Raw genomic sequence first — 19,141 nt, 5'->3', positions numbered from 1 at the left:
ACCATCTGATAGCCTTAATAATTGGACACATTTTGGCTTTCTAGGTTAGCTTTAAACATTTCTTGAATAATCAGTGAGGCTGTCTGAATCAGTTTCTTTATCTCTTAAATGTGGCTCCTTAGCTGGTAAGGTTTATCAGAATAAATGAATTAGCCTAAGTTAATTGGTGTTGCTGCTGTTTTATTATTATAAAGATCAATATTTTTTATTAATAATTAAAGTAAAAATTAATGCATTTGAACCTACTCTGTTAGTAGAGGTGGAAGGTTATTAATAAAATACTTTTGCTTTCGCTGAAATATTACTGCCCTTCTTATCTTCCACTGGCCCAACATTACATATCCCAAAAAGTTTAAATGATTTTCAGTTGTTTTGAAGTTTCTCCAGTAATTTGTTTTACCAGGTTTTTCTTCCACTTAAAAAATTATAATTCTAAAATTCTTACTAAATCCTTACTATTTATACTGTAAATTCTGATTTTTATTGGCTGTTTAAAAATTTTGCCCAAGCAGAATTAAAAATTGATCGCTTAGCCAGAAAGGAATCCTGTTATCTGGATTTATAGAAGAGAACCTTGATTGGAAAAGGTATTTATGTCTTCTAGTCCTACTTCTCACTTAATGCAGAAATTCCTTCATTAGCATTTATGAGAGTTGGTTAGCACATGCTTGAAAATGCCTTAGGTGGAGAGCTTATAATTTCTCCTATTTATTGGAAACATCAACTAGGCCACCCATACCCACATACTGTCCTGCTCCCTTATCCCCACATCCTCCCAAAACTGGGAAATGTGGTTGTGATGAACTCTTAATGTTTTGTTATCCTATAAATTCTATATCTAGTTCTACCTTTTAGAGCAACGAAGAACAAAGTCTCTATATTTCATAGAAAAGTTTTGAAATTCTGAGCTTTTGAAATTGATTTGTATAATTATAATGGAGGCCTTTGCCTTCCTTTTGTGTAACATTGCATCCATTTTCGGAAATACTACAAGAACCTTATTAATAAATATCAATTGAAATATCCTCAAAGAGGTTAGCATTATGAGACAGAAGTTCAATTTAAAGACCAGTAGATTATAGTGAAAGAGTACTGTCTTTGCATATGCTACCACTTTGACGTTAAAATTTCACCACACAGGAATTATTTTCCGTATACATTTATATTCAAATATTTAGTTTTACAGATAATATATTTTCCCTGTTTCCTGCTTCAAACCTCAGTTTTATACCCCCTCTGTTCTTAAGACCGTGCAGTGCAAAATGAAAAAGAAACTAGAGAAGGTAGTGCTTCAGCAAACTAGATTATTTATAGTATTCTCAAGAAAGCAGACATAGAATATCCTATTAACCACCAACCTTTTCCAGGGCATAAAGGAATTCAACTACCTTACACATTTTTGGACATCAAAATGAATTGTAACATTTTAAATTGGAGGTGATAATTTTAAATTTAGTTTTAGTTCAGTATTTCCCTTATCTATGCATCTCTGAGTAACAACAATTAATTATTAATTTATGTACAAAACTCTAAATAAACATTAACAAATTAAAACCAGTCACTTACAGGTCTATTTTTCCTGGAATGTAAGGATAATTTAATGCTAAGAAATCTTTTAATATAATATAGCAAATCAGTATACCAAATAAGAATACTAACAGGATAATCTCAGGTCATGTCAGGAAGACATAAATACAATTTAAAATCCATTCTTGATACATATGAACTCTTAATAAACTAATACCAGCAGGATACTTCCTTAACATGCTAAAAGTTTTATCTATTTAAATCGGTAGTTATTCATTCAGTTACTCTTAAGTTATTCTTCATAAAGGCAAAATGCTTGAAGCATTTTTATTGAAAATCGGCAAAACAAGCAACCTGTTGTCATCACTATTATTTAAGATTGTTCTAGAATGTTTGACAAATCCAGGAAGATGTGAAATAGTCAAACATATGACAGTGAAAAAGAAGAGACATTCATTTGTTTTGTACTCTTAGAAAAATAAGAGAAGCAATTGAAAAACTAAGAATTTAGCATGGTAGCCATATAAATAGATGTATGTATGTGCATAACTAACTTTATTCTGTTAATTTTTCTTTATATCAAGTATACACTTGGGTGAAAGGAGATTTGCTTCACCATAATAACCACTACAACAACAAAAATATGTAGGTAGGTAGACAGACAGACAGACACATCCATCAATCTAAAACTTCCTTAAAAAAGAAGTCGGGGGAAACTATGTGGAGATGTCCAAATTGAGAGACATACAAGACTTGAAGAGAAAGAAGGCATACCATGTTCTGTAATGGGAAAAATAAATAAGAAAATTCTTTTTCTTATTCATTCTTTCTAAATGAATATATATGTAATTATAAAATTCCAGTGTGATTTTAAGTCCACGTAGAAGAATAAATGAATATAAAAAAGAGGAGTAATAATAAGATCAGCCCAGCCAGACACAAATGTATTTATTTATAATTAGTAAAAATATTATGCTGCTATTACAATAGCTCAGAAACATTATTAATTTTTAAAACATAATACAAAATAAAGGAAGCATTATAAGTCAGTGGTTTTTTTAAATGTTTGGAATACTCTTTGGGGGGTGGATAGGAAAAACAGTTTAAAACTTCATCTCAAATCCTATTAAGATACAATAATGTCTTAGCCTGCTCAGGCTGCCATAACAAAATACCATAGACTGGGTGGCTTAAACAACAGAAATTAATTTTCTCACCATTTTGAAGGTTGGGAATTCCAAGATCAAAGTGCTGGCCAATTTGCTTCCTGGTGAGAGCTCTCTTCCTGGTTTGCAGATGGCCACCTTCTCACTGTGTCCTCATATGGTGGAGAGAGACAGAGAGATCTCTCTGGTGTCTCTCCCATAAGGGACTAATTCTGTAATGAGGGCCCCACCCATCCTCATGACCTCATCTTAACTGAAGTATCTCCCCAAAGACCTTTTCTTCAAATACCATAACATTAGGGGTTATAGCTCAACATGTGAATTTTGTGTGGGCACAATTCAGTCCATAACAAATAGAACTAAAATTTAAATATACACAAGAATGTAGATTAAAATACTAAGACTCCAGTATGCAAATGGGCAAAGAACATAATACCAGTGGCATAATTAGGGAGTTTGTAGACAGGAAACAAAATGACTATTAAACTAATCAGATAATTTTTGTTCTTTTCTACCACTGATTTTTAAGAATGTAAATTGGCATAAACTTTTTGGAAATAAAATTTACATTTATTTATGGGTTTTATACATGTATGTGTATGGAGAAGCTATAAGGGTTCATACTGTTCTTGATTTCTTTGGAGAATTTCCTCAGTTTGCATCTTCTGCTCAGTGCCTAAATTCTCTGAATGTAGACTAGGCTTTTATTTTAAATTTGAGTACCAATTAAATAATTTAAATTGTTTTTTTGTTTTTAATTAGTTGTACATGAAAAGAAGCAGTATCTTTGATTCAGAAGTGTTTTCAAAATTTTTAATAAGTGATGAATATGTTTAACTTTTGTAACTTGCAACCTCTGTTTATAAAATAAAAGTTTTTTATGGTGTCTAAGCATGATATATAGCATAGTTGATATTTTATGTCTTAAACACTGTGTAGTAAAATTAGAATTACTTAAATTGACTATCAAAGCAGATCCATTGTACTTTAGTATAGTTATCCATTGTTCATGCAAGGAATTTAGAAATTTTTTAAATGAAATAAATAGCTCTTCATTAAAATGTATAATTTAATAAAATACTGATCTTGAAAGGTTTCCATTTGAGGCTCTCTAGCTTAAGTAAAAATAAAAATTTATCCTCTTACCCTGGATAATTTTTTTAGTTAAAATACAAGTAGTTAACGGTTCTGATGTGTTTAAGAACTCTACATTTTATTTAAGCACATTTTTATGACAAAGTGGATAGCATGTTTTTTGTTTTATTTTTCAAAATATGCACACTTACAATTTTATGTTTGAAATTGTGGTTTTTATTCCTAGTCTGAATTGGACAAACCTAGAAGCCGGAAAAAAACACCTGTCACAGATTCAGAAGAAAAATTAGGTATGGATGACCTCACTAAGTTGGTACAGGAACAGAAACCTAAAGGTAGTCAGCGTGGACGGAAGAGAGGCCATACGGCTTCAGAATCAGATGAACAGCAGTGGCCTGAAGAAAAGAGGCTCAAAGAAGATATATTAGAAAATGAGGATGAACAGAATAGTCCACCAAAGAAAGGTAAAAGAGGCCGACCACCTAAACCTCTTGGTGGAGGTACACCAAAAGAAGAGCCAACAATGAAAACTTCTAAAAAAGGAACCAAAAAAAAATCTGGACCTTCAGCACCAGAAGAAGAGGAAGAAGAAGAAAGACAAAGTGGAAATACAGAACAGAAGTCAAAGAGCAAACAACACCGAACATCAAGGAGAGCACAACAGAGGTAAGTACGTGCAACTCTAAACTGCATATGTTTCGTAACTATGTTATAAATCATAATTTGATGCTATGCACATTTGGGTCTTCTCCAAAGCAGAGCAGAATCTCCTGAAACTAGTGCAGTTGAATCCACACAATCCACACCACAGAAAGGACGAGGAAGACCATCAAAAACGCCATCACCATCACAACCAAAAAAAAATGTGTAAGTTGTAAATAATATTAAATTTCAAACCAGTTTCAAATTATTTTGCAAAAGTTCATAAATTTTTAAATATACATAGGGCTATATTTAAAATCTCATATATTTACTCCCATTACACTAGGTAAGATAAAATTTTTATAAACTTACCTAAGTGATTGATATCCCAATTAACTCTCTGATAATATTTGTACATTTTTTACAGGTTTTAGGCAAATATTTTTAAATGAATAACATATAGTTTATCATTTCCAATACAGACTTTATAGTACCTAAAGAGATGAGAAGGTATTTTTAAATAATCACATCGTACTGACCAGGTTGCCTTGTCATTCCACACTACAGTTTTTCTTAATGTCTTTCCTCAGCAACTTAAAAAAAAATAGTTTTTACATTTTTGCTTTTATTCTTTGAATTGTGTAGGAAAGTAACAGCCATTATTTTTCTTTAAATTATATCCACTGAAATTATCACATGTAGATCTGAAGTTTTTGATGTTTTGAATTTTTCTTTTCTAATCAAATTAACACATCCATACCTACATATAAATAGTTTTAGAAGTTCACACAAACATATGTTTATAAGAAGTTACAATAACAAATCTGTACCTAAGATTATTAAAGTAGCAGGAACATCCGTACTGTAATTTGTATATTTTGCCCTTTTTTCTCAAGTTATTTAAGTGGAACTAAAATAGCATGTCTTCCATTAGTCAGAAATTCTGCAGTTTTCCTGAGAGTAATCCCATTACATAATTACATCAGTGCGTTGGCTTTTCAGACTTGCCAGCGTGCCTTGGCTAAATACTTACCTTAGAAGTATTTCCTATTCCTGTGTATTCCACAGGAAGAGGAAAAGTTGCCTGGGTGTCTAGCTACTTCATGCCCTCTTCCATTTAATTTTTTTCCTTGGGTAAAAAAGTAAAGGTAAGTATATTTTTGTGATAACTTTGTAAATGTGTTTGGATTCAATTATGGAAAATAACTGTTTTTTAAACAAATTCTTAAGGAATATTAAATTTCCAGAATTAATTTTATAATGAGGAAATAGCAGAAATATCATTCAGGCTCATAACTGTAATTTGTTTATATTTGGGCATCAAAAAATTAAGGACTTAAATGATTATCATGTCATTTCCTCATATGAATGTTCTAAACCAAACAAGTATTTCTTTTAAAAATCAGTGCAAAAAAACCTCTATATTCTGTCTTAACAGTGTATCTTCCCTTCATGGGGAACCTCTTTTTTTTAGAACTAGTAGAATAACATATGTTATGATCTGCCTGTTTTTCTTGTTCTGACCTCAGTGGAATTGAGAAAAACTGAATCAAGTAAAAAAAATTACTTGGTTTGAGTGTGGATTAAACAATACTTTGGATTACCTAAGAGAAGTGATAAGCTGTATTCTTAATTTTAAAAAAAAGTTACCATACAGAGAATAAGGTGATGGTTGCCAGAGGGTAGTGGGGGTGGGAGTATGAGCAAAATGGGTGAAGGGGAGTGGGAGATAACGAGCTTCCAGTTTGGGAATGCGTAAGCACGGTGTAGGGAATATGGTCAGTGATATTGTAGTAGCATTGCATGGTGATAGATGGTAGCTACACTTGGGGTGAGCATAGCATAATGTATAAATAAGTTGAATCACTACACCTGAAACTAAGGTAACGTGTGTCAACTGCACTCAAATAAAAAAAAAGTTTTTAATGAAAGAATATATATGCAGATAGAAAAATATCGAGAGGGATACATTTGATTAAATGGTGGTATCTATTACATATATTTCATTGCCTCCTGTGTTTCAGAGAGTATGAGGTACTGGGGGATATGGTGGCACAGAATAGACATGATTCTTGTCCTTATGGGATTTACCATCTAAATGGGCATGTATTGCATAATCACACTTAAATATGGAATTCTAAATTGTGATATATGCCCTGATGAAAATTTAGGGTACTGTAAGAGAAAGTAATGGAAGGGCTAGGGAATTGGAAAGTGACAGTTGATTTCTTGAGAATAGTAGGAGTTAGGCTGATGGAAAACAGGAAGAACACAATTGGAGGGAATATTGGATTTGAAGGTTCCAAAGTAGGAAAAATCTTGGCCAATTCAGAGAGTTGAAGGAAGGCAAGAATTTGCCAGTGTAGTTGTGAGGAATTGGGGAGTAGAAAGAGAGGAGAAGGGACAGGTACCCCAGGACTGTCTGCAGGGCCTTATATACTATATTAAGGAGGATTATAGAATTTCTCTCAGTGTAGCAGGGAGTTACCGAGGGGGAATGAGTGACATCAGCTGTTTTTACATTTTAGAGAAGAGGTAAAGAGATGAGAATGGTTTGGAAATGTAGAAGCAATAGAGGTGGAGAGAAGTGAATAGGATTTGAGATTTCTTTGTAAGAATTATGGGGCCAGATGAAGAGTGGTACAGTAGTAAGAAGGACTCCAAATTTTCTGTTTTGAGAAGCTCAGGAGATACAGATGCCATTTACTGAGTTGGGAAAGATAAAAGGAAGAGCAGACTTTGGTTTATGTTTTAAAATCCTTTATGGTATTGGTCTCAGTCACACATGATTTTGTTACTTGGTCAGTGTTTGTAGGTGAGATTCTAGGATTAAACATTGGTTTAGGGTTTAGAATAAGAAAAATGTTTCTTGTTTTGTAAGGTAATGAAGGATAAAAATGATAGTAAATGAGAATTTATGAAATATTTAAAGTATTTCTACTACTTAAAGATCAGAATGTTCATTTTATTTTATATCTGTTTTACTGTAGCCGTGTAGGACGCTCCAAACAAGCAGCTACTAAAGAAAATGATTCAAGTGAAGAAGTCGATGTGTTTCAGGGTAGCTCTCCTGTCAATGATGATATTCCACAGGAAGAAACAGAGGAAGAGGAAGTTTCTACAGTAAATGTATGTGTTTATTAAAGTACCATGTGTGATAGTATAGAATATAGAATAGAGTTGGTAAATGTTTGGTAAGATACATATAGCACTTGCTCTTACTTATAAGTCTAAGTATTTATTTGCTTTTCTTCATTAGTTTGTAGAGTTGTTTCATCTACCAGCTTGAATAATTAGAGAGCATCCTTTATGGAATACTGAGACTCTAAGTGAGAATAATAGCTGTAGCCTCGTGAAAGTGTAAATATCAAGTTGAAAGCTGAATGTAGAGAAGAACAAGTAGCTGTCTGATATTGACACTTCAGGCATTTAAGTTGTACCTTGATTTTAGAGCACTGTTATATGTTAAATAGACTGTGGTTTATGTTTCTTAACTTTTTTCTTTGAGTTTCACAGTAGAAACTAGAAGTTAACCATATAGGATAAAATCACGTCTTTAAAATTTATAAAATTGGTAATAGACCTTTCTTTTACAAAAGTAGGAATGTGATTCTTCCTGAGATAATTTTTTTTTAAGAATGGCTTTGTCAGTTAACACATCTTGAGTGGTTCTCGTTGGAAGAAATACAGTTAACACATTTAAGTAAGGTGTATTCTCTAGATGATACACTAATGCTGAGTCTTTGAATCAGTACTGCCAGCCATCTTTGTTTGAGAAGCCTGTGTTCTGAGATGTAGTCCCAGAGTTGACCCCCACCCCTCTGTGCTATTTAACATAATCAGCACTTATGATTGGACCAGGGTTGTGAAGGGGGGTTAAGACCACAGAAAAATATCTGAATTGTGTGGTCTCAAACTTGTTGGGCTTGTTTCTTAAAGTATTTGTTTATTGTTTTCAATATAAAAATAAGGCTAAAGAGTTCATTGTGATTAGTGTCTTCATCAAAACAAAACAAAAACAAAAACACCATAAATTTAATTAAAATCCTGTTCTGTTTATATTCCTCTTTATACTGGTCTTTTTTAAACTAAAGTGTTATGCTTTCATTAGTACTTGCCAGTAAATTGTAATATGTCTGAATTTCAGATTATTTCTATGTATTTAATGATTGTTATGATCCACATTCAATAACTTTTCTCAGAAAGACGGCTGTAAGCCTAAGTTCATAAGGATCAAATGTTTTCTTTTACCACAGAAACATGAGTGAAAAAATATTTGCAATTGTTTTTCTTGCTCTTGACATTGATTTCTGTTCAATTCTCTTTAAAATTATTAAATAGAAAAGTAAAATAGTTTTTTCTTTCTCTATTGTGGGAAAAGCTGTCTGCTGTGTCTAGTATTTTAATTAAGCATCTGGTAATTTTTCTTTTAAGGTACGGCGGCGAAGTTCTAAAAGAGAAAGGCGATGAACAAATGTAATTAATAACTTTCTATGTGAAAGCTTTGAGAAGAAACATTTTTTTTTGTCAAGCTTGAGGCTAAGTAAAGCCTTTGATGCACAAAGCGGGACTGCCAGAGAGTGGACAGTTGGAACTTCCTTTGATGACCTCATGTGTTTTGCGGTCACAGCGCTTTAGCCATACGCGTGGTGATAACATTGACTATGGAGTCTTGTGGAAGTGTGATGTCCGATGGCTATGTAGACATAAACTAAAGAAGAAACTTGTAAATATATTTTTTCTCTTTTTTTCTTTCTTTTTTTCTTTCTCTTTCTTTCTTTTCTTTCTCTCTTTCTTTCTTTCTTTCTTTTTCTTCTTTCTTTTTCTTCTTTCTTTCTTTAATGTTTCTGACTTCTAAAGTGCTTGTATAGCTTTTATCTGCGGCTTTAAACTGACAGTACCCAACTGTTTATTGGATCTATTGATTTGGAAAGAGTTTGTTAGGATAGATCTTAAGCAGTAATCTGTCAGTGTTAGTATTTGTATTCTCTGCAATTTTACTGTGAAAAATTTTTTTCAACAAATGGTGTCATTTTCTTGATGTCATTGTTTGTTGGAGAGTTAAATGGTCTCTTTCCCTTGTGTATCTTACCTAGTGTTTACTCCTAGGCACCCTTAATCTTCAGAGGTGCTATATTGTCTGCCATTACACCTGAATGGTGCCTCCGATGGGAGGACACCACGCAAATTGTGAAATAATCCTGAAGTTTGATTATTTTACACCTCAGTATTGGTCTCAGAATTTTCTGGCCTTTCATGGCAATGAAAATTTTAAGAAAAGAGAGATTTAAAATATTTTAATTTTAAAGAGTGTGTTATAAAATAATGTACTGAATTCTTTATCCCATTTTATCATCATCCCTTTTCAGTTTTTATTAATCTACTGTATCAATAAAATTCTGTAATTTGAATTAGTTTTTAATAGTCTAGAATGTTATTGTGTATAGATATTTCCTCTTGAACATTATGTTCAGAAGATGCAAATTATTACACTATAATATAAAATCTGATATATACACATAGAAAAGTTCCAGTTCTCCATAACAGTGTAAAGTTAATCAGAAAGAAAAAATTTTATTGATGCAGTGTGTCTTTATAAAGCTGTTCTTGAAAGCAAGTGTTTTGTATTTTATAGTGAGTTGCATGTTTATGAAAAAGTGCTGAAAATGGGATGTGCTCTTTTCTGTAAATTCATATTTAGCCATAGTATATGATAGATTGCCCCATAACATAGTTTTTCATCAAGAGTTTATTATTGTACTTTATTTTGGAGCCAAAAACTTGTTCTTGGGGGGGGGGGAAGGACAGGGTGGGAGTGATATATCCAACTATCTGAGCTACTGTAGGTATCACAATCTTATAAATTTTGAATGAAATTCCACTTCATCTAGATTAGGAGAAGTGGAAATTTATTTGGATTTAGAGCAGTTCTTTTTTTTTTTTTCATCGTAATCTGCAAAATATAGAAACAAATTACTTAAGTCAGTATCCTTTATACAGTTTTGTAAACTGTATTTTGAACCAAAACATAAAAGTTACTACTTAATGCTTGCCTAAATTCACTGTAGTATTTCAGGTGCTGTTCTTTTGTTTTTTCCACAGTTAACATCGGAAAAGAAAATCATATCCTAACTTATTAAATTTATCACATTGAATAATGGAGCATTTTCATATAATACACCATTATGTTTAAGGTATATTTCCAAGATTGGTTATAATAGATGGGGGATATAATAAAGAAACTATTTTGGAAAATGACATTTTACTATTTTCCAATGTATATCACAATTGATGTGATTATTTTTCTTTTAAAGATTTCTTCATGTTTATGAAACGGCCTTTAATTTAAAAAAAATGTTTTGAATTATGTCTTAATCTCTCAATATTTAACTGTTCTTCATTCTTCATCAAGTAAGATACTGACACCAGTGATTATGGAAGGCTGCTGTATACAGGGCAGCTAATGTTGGACCAAGATGCATTGGTTTTTAACCGTTTAATGAGCTCAGTTCTCCCAAACACGCTATTTGTATCTCAGCAGTACAAAGGCATGTTTTTAAATCTATAAAATAAAGAATAAGGGATAGCTTTGTATTTTTGTCATTGACTAAATTGCACCGGAAATGTTTATGGAAGTATATCTTTAAGACCATTTTATAAAACATAATGAAAACATGATTGTGGAGGATTTTTATTTGCATGATCATAGTTAACCAAATTTCATTGCACATTAATTCTGTACATCAGTTCACAAAAAATGTGCGTTGTAGATTTTGTTTAATGCCAATAAGTCTGTGATTTTACAACTTGTCTGTTCACTTTTTGGGAGGATTATGATGTAAATTTTCCATTTTTCTGTAGAAAAATAGGTGCAATAATGATCAAAGTTTTGATGTCCTGAGTCTTCATCTTAGGGGATTATTTTATTATGTTTAAACTTAACATTTCATATGCTAACATTTGGAGAGCCACATACTATAACTAAAGTAAAATTAAGTATGTTATACAACAGTAATTGCTAACAGTGGTTAGCAAAGTCTTCAGTGATAATGTTCATTTTGAAAAATATGTACTGTATAAAATTAAGGAAATATTCAACTCACTGTAACAAGTTCCATTATGAAAATCTTATGAGTCTTCAGTGAGGTTATCTTGCTGCACTCTGTAGCAAGTTCATTTAATCTACATTATAATAAGATTTCTTGCTGCAGTGCAACAGGAAGCTTTTTTTCAGTGATCTCCACTGTATATGTAAATTACAAATGTGGCTGTAGAACTTGTTCCAGGTATTAAAGGTTACATTACTTTCTGTATCTTCTTACAACTTGTAAGTTTGATTTTTCAGATTTCCTTTTGCCCACTTGAAGATTGTCAGGAATTTAAGAATTTGTTTAACTTAGGTGTATCTCCCCTACCACATAGTATTATGTCACCATAATGAACAATTGGTATTTAGATAGATAACCAATTTCAGACACATTTTTGGATTTTCTGTGAAGCTGAATAAACATGAAAGCTAATATGTAATTGTATTATTTTATTTATGTGTATTAATATATATATTTAAATATGTTTACTAAATGAAGAAAGGCACATTTTGATGATTTTTGATTTTGGAGCCTTTGTTGCATGAAAAGGAAATGTATTTCCTAGTAACATTTTTTCAAGCTTTTTGTTTAAACTTCTTATGTAAAATTTTGACTAACAGAGATTGCTAAGTACTATTTAAGTTAAAGGATTGCATAACTGGAGAAAATAAATGTATCCTATAAACTTTAAAAGTAAGCACTGAATATAAGTTGCTAGTGGCACTTTTTATTCATTTGTTCAGCAAATATTTATTGAGTGCTTACTATGTGTTAGGCTAGTTACAGAGAATAAAGTGTGATCTAGATAGAGTAAGTCCCTGCCCTTGCAGAGCTTACGTTCTCCACAAGCGGGTGGGGATATAAGGAAACAATAATTAAATATATAATATAAATGTCAGATTGTGAGAAGTGTGGTGAAAAGAAAAGGAAAAGCAAGATAGACAGTAGAAATGATTAGAGGAGAAACTATTTTGTATACTTTGGAGCTATGTTACTTAGCACATAAACTATCGGGTTATTATGCCTTTACGATGAAGTTACACTTTTATAATTATAAAATGTCACTTGATATCTGTACAAATACTTTATGCCTACTTTGTCTGATATTAATATAGCCGTACCAGTTTTGTTTTGTTTGCATGACAAACCTTTTTCTGTCCTTTTATTTTCAACCTATTTATATATATCCTTATGTTTAAAATGTACATTATGTTAACATTTTATACTTCCATCTTGTTCTTTTATCTAGTCTTAGAATCTTTGTTCTTTAGTGTTTAGACTGTTTACTTTTGGTATAATTACTGATGTAGTAGGTTTTAAACCTTGCTATCTTTTTTGCCAGTCTTTTCTTTATTCCTTTATTTGCTCCTTTTCCTAACTTATTTTGACTCAGTCAGGTACTCAGACCTTTGAGCAGTGTGGGGATTAAGGGTGCCAACCCCACACAGTTGAAAATCCACATAGAACTTTTGAGTTCCCAAAAACTAACTACTGATAGCCTACTGTTGACTGAGAGCCTTACCAAAAACATAGTTGATTAACCCATATTTTGTATGTTGTACGTATTAGATACTGTATTCTTAAAAAGTAAACTAGAGAAAAGAAATTATTAAGAAAATCATAGAGAAGAGTAAATACTTTTACACCACTCTACTATATCAAAAAAGAATCCAGCTCAAACTCCTGCTGTTCAAGGGTCATCTGTACTTACTATTATTCTATCTCTGCTATTTGCTTTTTAGTTATGCTTGGTTGTATTATTTTTCTGTGGTTACCTTACAGATTATAGTATCTGTGTTTGGCTTATTATAGTCTGTGTTATATTAATGCTTTTACTACCTTCTGAACAGTTCAAGAACTTTAAAACGGTTCAACTCCATTTGTTGCCTCCCCACTCTTTGTGCTATAGTTTTCATATATTTTGTGGTTATAAATCCCACAATATCATTACTTTAAATAGTGTTCTTTCTTATTTACATATACATTTTCTCTTCTCTTTGCTATTTTTTTCTTTTCTTTTGATAGTTTTGTGCTGTCATCTTAATTCCTTTTCTGTCAGCCCGAGGAACTTCTTTTAGTATTGCTTATAGTGCCAGTCAACTCAGCATTTGTTTGAAAGGTCTTTATCACACCTTCATTTTTAAAGAGTATTTTCTTTGGATACAGAATTCTGGATTGGCAGTTTTATTTATTTGGCAGTTTGAAACTTTGCATTCTATTTTCTTCTAGTTTTCATATTTTCTGTTGCAAAACAGCTGAAAAACTTTGCTCCTTGTAGGTCCTGTGTCTTTTTCCTGGCTTTTAGGATTTCCTCTTTATCTTTGTTTTCAGCAGTTTGCTGTGTTGGGCCTGCTTATGGTTTTCATTTTATCTTGCTTGGGGTTAACTGAGCTCTGGAATCTGCAAGTTGATATATTCTATCAGTTTTAAAAAAAATTCTTGGTCATTATCCCTTCACATATTACTTGTACTCTATTATCGCTTCTTTCTTTCTGACATTCCAGTTATAAATATGTTGTACTGTTTGTGTCCCATGTGCTCTTTATTTTCTTCCCTTTCTTTCTACTCTTGTTTTCTCTCTGTGCTTCAGTTTGGATATTTCCAGTTGATGCATCTTCAGATTTGCCAATCTTGTGTTCTACCTTGTGCAGTCTTCCATTTAGCCCATCCAATTAGTTAATTTCGAATAGTGAATTTTTTAGTTTTAGAGTGTCCAGTTAATTATATTTTATAGATTTCATTTCTCTATTGAAAGTCTCTTTACTCGTTTCCTTTTTTTTTTTCTTCTTAACAGTGCTGGCAGAGATTTGAATTCTGTAACTAACTCCAACATCTGAATCATCTGTGGGTCATAATCTATTACCTGATTTTTCTTTCTTGATTATTAGTCACATTTTTCCTGATCATATTTCTTTCTCCCTGTATCTAGGGCTTGCAATTTTTTTCTTTTATGCAGGACAGTGTGTATAAAAGAACTGAAGGGTTGAAGTTGATGTGATTTCTCCTCCCCCCAGAAGATTTATCTCCTTTTCTGTTACTCATTGTAGGGATTGATTACCTCAATCCATGGAGTTGGTCTTGGGGTACAGCTTTAGGTTGACTCAGTCCACTTGTTTCAAAAGTCTTGAGGGTAAGACTTGTATTATGTACAACAGGCCTTTTCCTTTAGCATACCAAGACTATAGAAGATTTCATTCTACCTTTCCAGGCCAACCTCTCAGCAGGAAGGCTATTTTATATAGGATAGTCAAAGAAGATTCTTTGAAAGGGTGACATCTGAGCATGGACTTCTATTATATGAGGGATCAAGCACTATGAACACCTGGGGAAAAAGTATTACAGGCCGAAGGAAGAGTAAGTGCAAAAGTCCTTAGGGAAGAATGAACTTTGAGTGTATCAGTAATTTCAAGAAGGCCAATGCTTTTGAAGTGAAAGTGACCACTGGATAAAGGGGTAGGAGGGAAAGTCAGGAGATTGCAAAGAGCCAGATCATAATTGTATGTCTGTCAGGAGTTGTGTTTAGAATTTGATGGAAATCCATTGTAGGACTTTGAGTAGGAGGTGGCAAGAACTGGGCTTTTTGTTGCTGTTGTTGTTAATTTGAAGAAATACAGTTGAGGGGCACCTGGGTGGTTCAGGTCATGATCCCAGGGTTTTGGGATCAAACCCCACATCAGGCTTCCTGCTCCTCGGGGAGCCTGCTCCTCCCTCTCCCCTGCTTGTGCTCTCTCGTGCTCTCTTAAATAAGTAAGTAAAATCTTAAAAAAAAAAAAAAAATTAAAAAATACCATTGACCCATGAACAAGGTGAGGTTAGGGGCGCTGAAACCCCTCCTTGCCCCCCCGAAGTTGAAAACTTGCATATGACTTTTTAGTCCCCCCAAATTTAACTACTGATAGCCTATTGTTGACTGAAAGCCTCACTGATAATAGTCAATTAACACATATTTTGCATGTTATTATGTATTATATACTGTATTCTTACAATAAAGTAGAAAAAAATGTTATTAAAATCATAAGAGAAAATACATTTATAGTACTGAGTGTAGAGGGAAAAAAAATCCATGTATAAAGTGGACCTACACAGTTGAAACCTGTGTCATTCAAGGGTCAGCTGTTCTTGCACAATACTGTGTCCACAATACTGAATACGTAACCTTTCCTTCTCATATCTGGTCATCTTTGTATATCCGAAAATAGAATTAGCATTCAACTAGTAATACAAATCAAATCTAAAAATTGCCCCTGACTTTTCCTTTCACTTACACTGTTATCTAGTCCTATTGAACTTATCTCCTGATTATCCCTAGAATTTTTCTACTTTATTATTATTACTATTATTATTATTTTATTTAAGAGAGAGTGTGCGGGAGGGACAGAGGGCGAGAGAGAGAATCTTTTTTTTAAAAGATTTTATTTATTTGACAGAGAGAGACGCAGCGAGAGAGGGAACACAAGCAGGGGGAGTGGGAGAGGGAGAAGCAGGTTTCCCATGGAGCAGGGAGCCCGATGCGGGGCTCGATCCCAGGACCCTGGGATCATGACCTGAGCCGAAGGCAGACACTTAACGACTGAGCCACCTAGGCGCCCCGAGAGAGAGAATCTTAAGCAGGCTCCATGCTCAGTGTAAAGCCCAATTTGGCACTTGATCTCACAACCCTGAGATCATGACCTGTGCCAAAACCAAGACTCGAACACTCAACTGACTGAGCCACCCATTCCCGCCAATGTAATCTCTTTTAAGTTCTTAATCATTTCTTTGTCTCCAAACTGGTATGCTTAAACTTACTCTTGCCTGACCTCGAATTCATTTTCACAATGTAGCCAGACCGTTGTGAAATACTGTGATCCCATCTATCCAGTAATGACAGCAACAATGATAATAAACAGTATAAATCCTACAACCCTTTAACAATTTGCCATTGCCTTTAAGGTAATGTACTCCACAAAGCTCTGCATCTTTGGTCACTAGGCAGTCTTTATCATCTGTGCCAGCTACACTATTGTTTCAGTCCCTTGCACTTAGTTGCCAGAGGTACAAGCTATTAGGGTATATATAAAGCTGTATAGACATTCAAAAGATAAAGCATATTCTATTGTCTCCGCCCAGAGCACTCTTCCTCCTTCTGCTATATCTATGTTTCATACTCACACTACAAGTGAGAATTTTCCCTAAGGCAGCTTTTCTCAATTTCTGTGATCAGGGCAAACCCCACTATTATATGCCCCCTTAGCTTACCTCTCCATAGCACTTAGCACGGTTGGCATTTGGATTATTTCATTAATGCCTGTCCCACTGCCTCCAGAATGCTCACCTGTATGAAGACAGAGATGATACATGTTTTTGTTGACTAGTTTATCTCTAGTGCTCAGTATAGTGTGTAGTGTACATAGTAAGTGCTCAAAAGATGTTTGCTGAATTAACTTTACATTAGTAAAATTTAGATAAATTACGGGCATTAAAATTTAAGATCAAGGAACCTGATAATTTTTTGTGCTAGATACCTTATTTAAATCTTTTCATAAATTATCATCTCACATAGTCCTCACTGTAGTTCTGTGTCTTAGTTAATGGTGTGTATGCCCTTTAACATATGAGGGAACTGAGGATCAGAGATTGTGGTTTACCCAAGGTTTCTCATCTCTGAAGTGGTGACTGAAGATTCTGTCACATCTGTTTAACTCCAAAGCCATGCTCTTTCTATACTACCTCAAATATTAATCATCATATCAACATTGATTGAATAAATATTAATAAATTTTAAAGTAGTGATAACATAATTCTTCAGTTCTGTTGGGATTTCCTAGTCACAGGATGAATGTAATATTGGACATGTTTTCCTGGATACTCTGCTACCTGTTTGCTTACATTATCTCCCATTAGGAGAAACATGTTCATTATCAACATTTTACAAATAAAGAAACCTAGACTTGCTCAAAGGTCACAGAACTATTCAGAATTGATGGTTTTAATTCTTAGACTATTGATTTTGGAGTAGAATTCAAATAACTTACTTGAACCAAAATGGCTATTTATTGTAAGCATAGAACATGCTTCAGGCTTCGATCTTAGAAAGTGATGGATAAAAATGTAAATTTCATGGGGCTCCTGGGTGGCTCAGATGGTTGAGCGTCTGCCTTCGGCTCAGGTCATGATCCCGGGGTCCTAGGATCGAGTCCCGCATCGGGCTCCCTGCTAGGCGGGGAGCCTGCTTCTCCCTCTGCCTCTGCCTCTCTCTCTGACTCTCATGAATAAATAAATAAAACATTAAAAAAAATGTAAATTTCATTTATTGTACATAACTTACGTTCTTTTTTATTTTAAGAGAGAGAGCATGAGCAGGGGTGGAGGGAGGGGCAGAGAGAGAATCTTAAGCAGTCTCCATGCCCAGTGCGGAGCCCAACATGGGGCTCGATCTCAGGACCCTGAGATCATGACCTGAGCCAAAATCAAGAGGCTTAACCAACTGAGCCACCCAGGTACCCCCATAATTTACATTCTTGAGCTAATGTGTTTAACTCTGTTCACTATGTAATCTGCATTACGGCCCTTGGGTGCCTATAGTTTTGTATAAAAATCTTGGGTGAAAAATTACCAGAGAGAAGGCAATACAGTTAACACCTTATAGATGTGTGAATGATTGGGGGTTGGGTGCACCAGATCTGTTCATTTGGGAACCAAGAGACCTATTTGGCTGAGATGGAGAAAAAGTTCTGTTGTGGTTGGGAAGTGGGAAGATACTTTGCACAAGTAGTTTGAGAGAATATTGGGTATGGCTTTGAATTCTAAAACCAGCTAAGGGACCTACTGATGACTTTTTAGAGCAAGAGAATAAAAATATGAAACTTAAGACATTTAACATGACAGTTTTAAAAGACTGTATAATACAGTTAAGGGACTATAAACAGATTGGCCCAGTTAGTTAACTGTAATACAAGAAGATTAGCTTACTAGTTTAATCTGAAGAAGCAATTACCTTGTCTTCAAGATTCAAACCGTTCATAATGGGAAATTGTTAGAACTGAGTTCTATAGTTCCATTATTCAGATAGACAACATTCACATTAACAAACATTTTTGTTTCTATTTAAAAATTAATACAAGGACTTCTAAATACTTTCCTATAGAAAGGTAGAAACAACACAGACATTCAGAGCAAAGTATGTTCACTAGATCAGGATTTCAGTCTGTCATACTTTCTCACTCCTATATACATATTATCTTTTGTTTTTATGTAAGCAGGATCATATACCTTTCTACAACTTTCTCCTTTACTTAATGTTCTTATAAGGCTATTAGAACATAGGGGTTTATCTCACCCTTTTAACAACTGCCATGATTTACTTAACTATTCTGTTGGGCATTTGGGTTATTTACATTTTTCACTGTTAGAAACAATGCAGTAGATGATCATCTCTATATGTCTTTGTGCTAAGGTGCCAGGTTTCCTATAAGAAATAGATTCCTATGTAGAGAACTGTGATGTTCTTTAAATAATAAATTCTGCCCAATTGCTTTCTAAAAAGTGTACCAATTAATGCTTTTTTAAATTTTTCTCAGTCCAGTGGTTACAGAATTACTTTGTTTTCATTTTCATTTCTCCAATTACAAGCAAAACTGCATT

The 19,141-nt window shown here is 33.5% G+C and overlaps 1 protein-coding gene across 4 annotated transcripts in view; it reads left to right on the top strand.

Annotated features, from left to right (window-relative positions):
• Window positions 1-13,031, top strand: part of PDS5B (PDS5 cohesin associated factor B) — a 199,176-nt gene extending 186,145 nt beyond the window's left edge. For 3 of the 4 annotated variants that reach the window (XM_035003564.1, XM_035003565.1, XM_035003566.1), the window contains 4 exons: window positions 4,015-4,454; window positions 4,548-4,655; window positions 7,421-7,559; window positions 8,865-13,031. In XM_035003564.1, the coding sequence (XP_034859455.1) occupies window positions 4,015-4,454; window positions 4,548-4,655; window positions 7,421-7,559; window positions 8,865-8,900 (723 nt within the window). In that variant the 3' untranslated portion in view covers window positions 8,901-13,031. The remainder of the gene's footprint in view (window positions 1-4,014; window positions 4,455-4,547; window positions 4,656-7,420; window positions 7,560-8,864) is intronic. The other variant, XM_035003567.1, reaches the window with a different exon arrangement.
• Window positions 13,032-19,141: the final 6,110 nt, after the last annotated feature.

This window comes from Mirounga leonina, unplaced genomic scaffold (genome assembly GCF_011800145.1).
Source record: "Mirounga leonina isolate KUSES-001 unplaced genomic scaffold, KU_Mleo_1.0 Mir_127, whole genome shotgun sequence".
Taxonomy (NCBI): domain Eukaryota; kingdom Metazoa; phylum Chordata; class Mammalia; order Carnivora; family Phocidae; genus Mirounga; species Mirounga leonina.
This window is presented reverse-complemented; position numbering and strand designations above follow the sequence as displayed.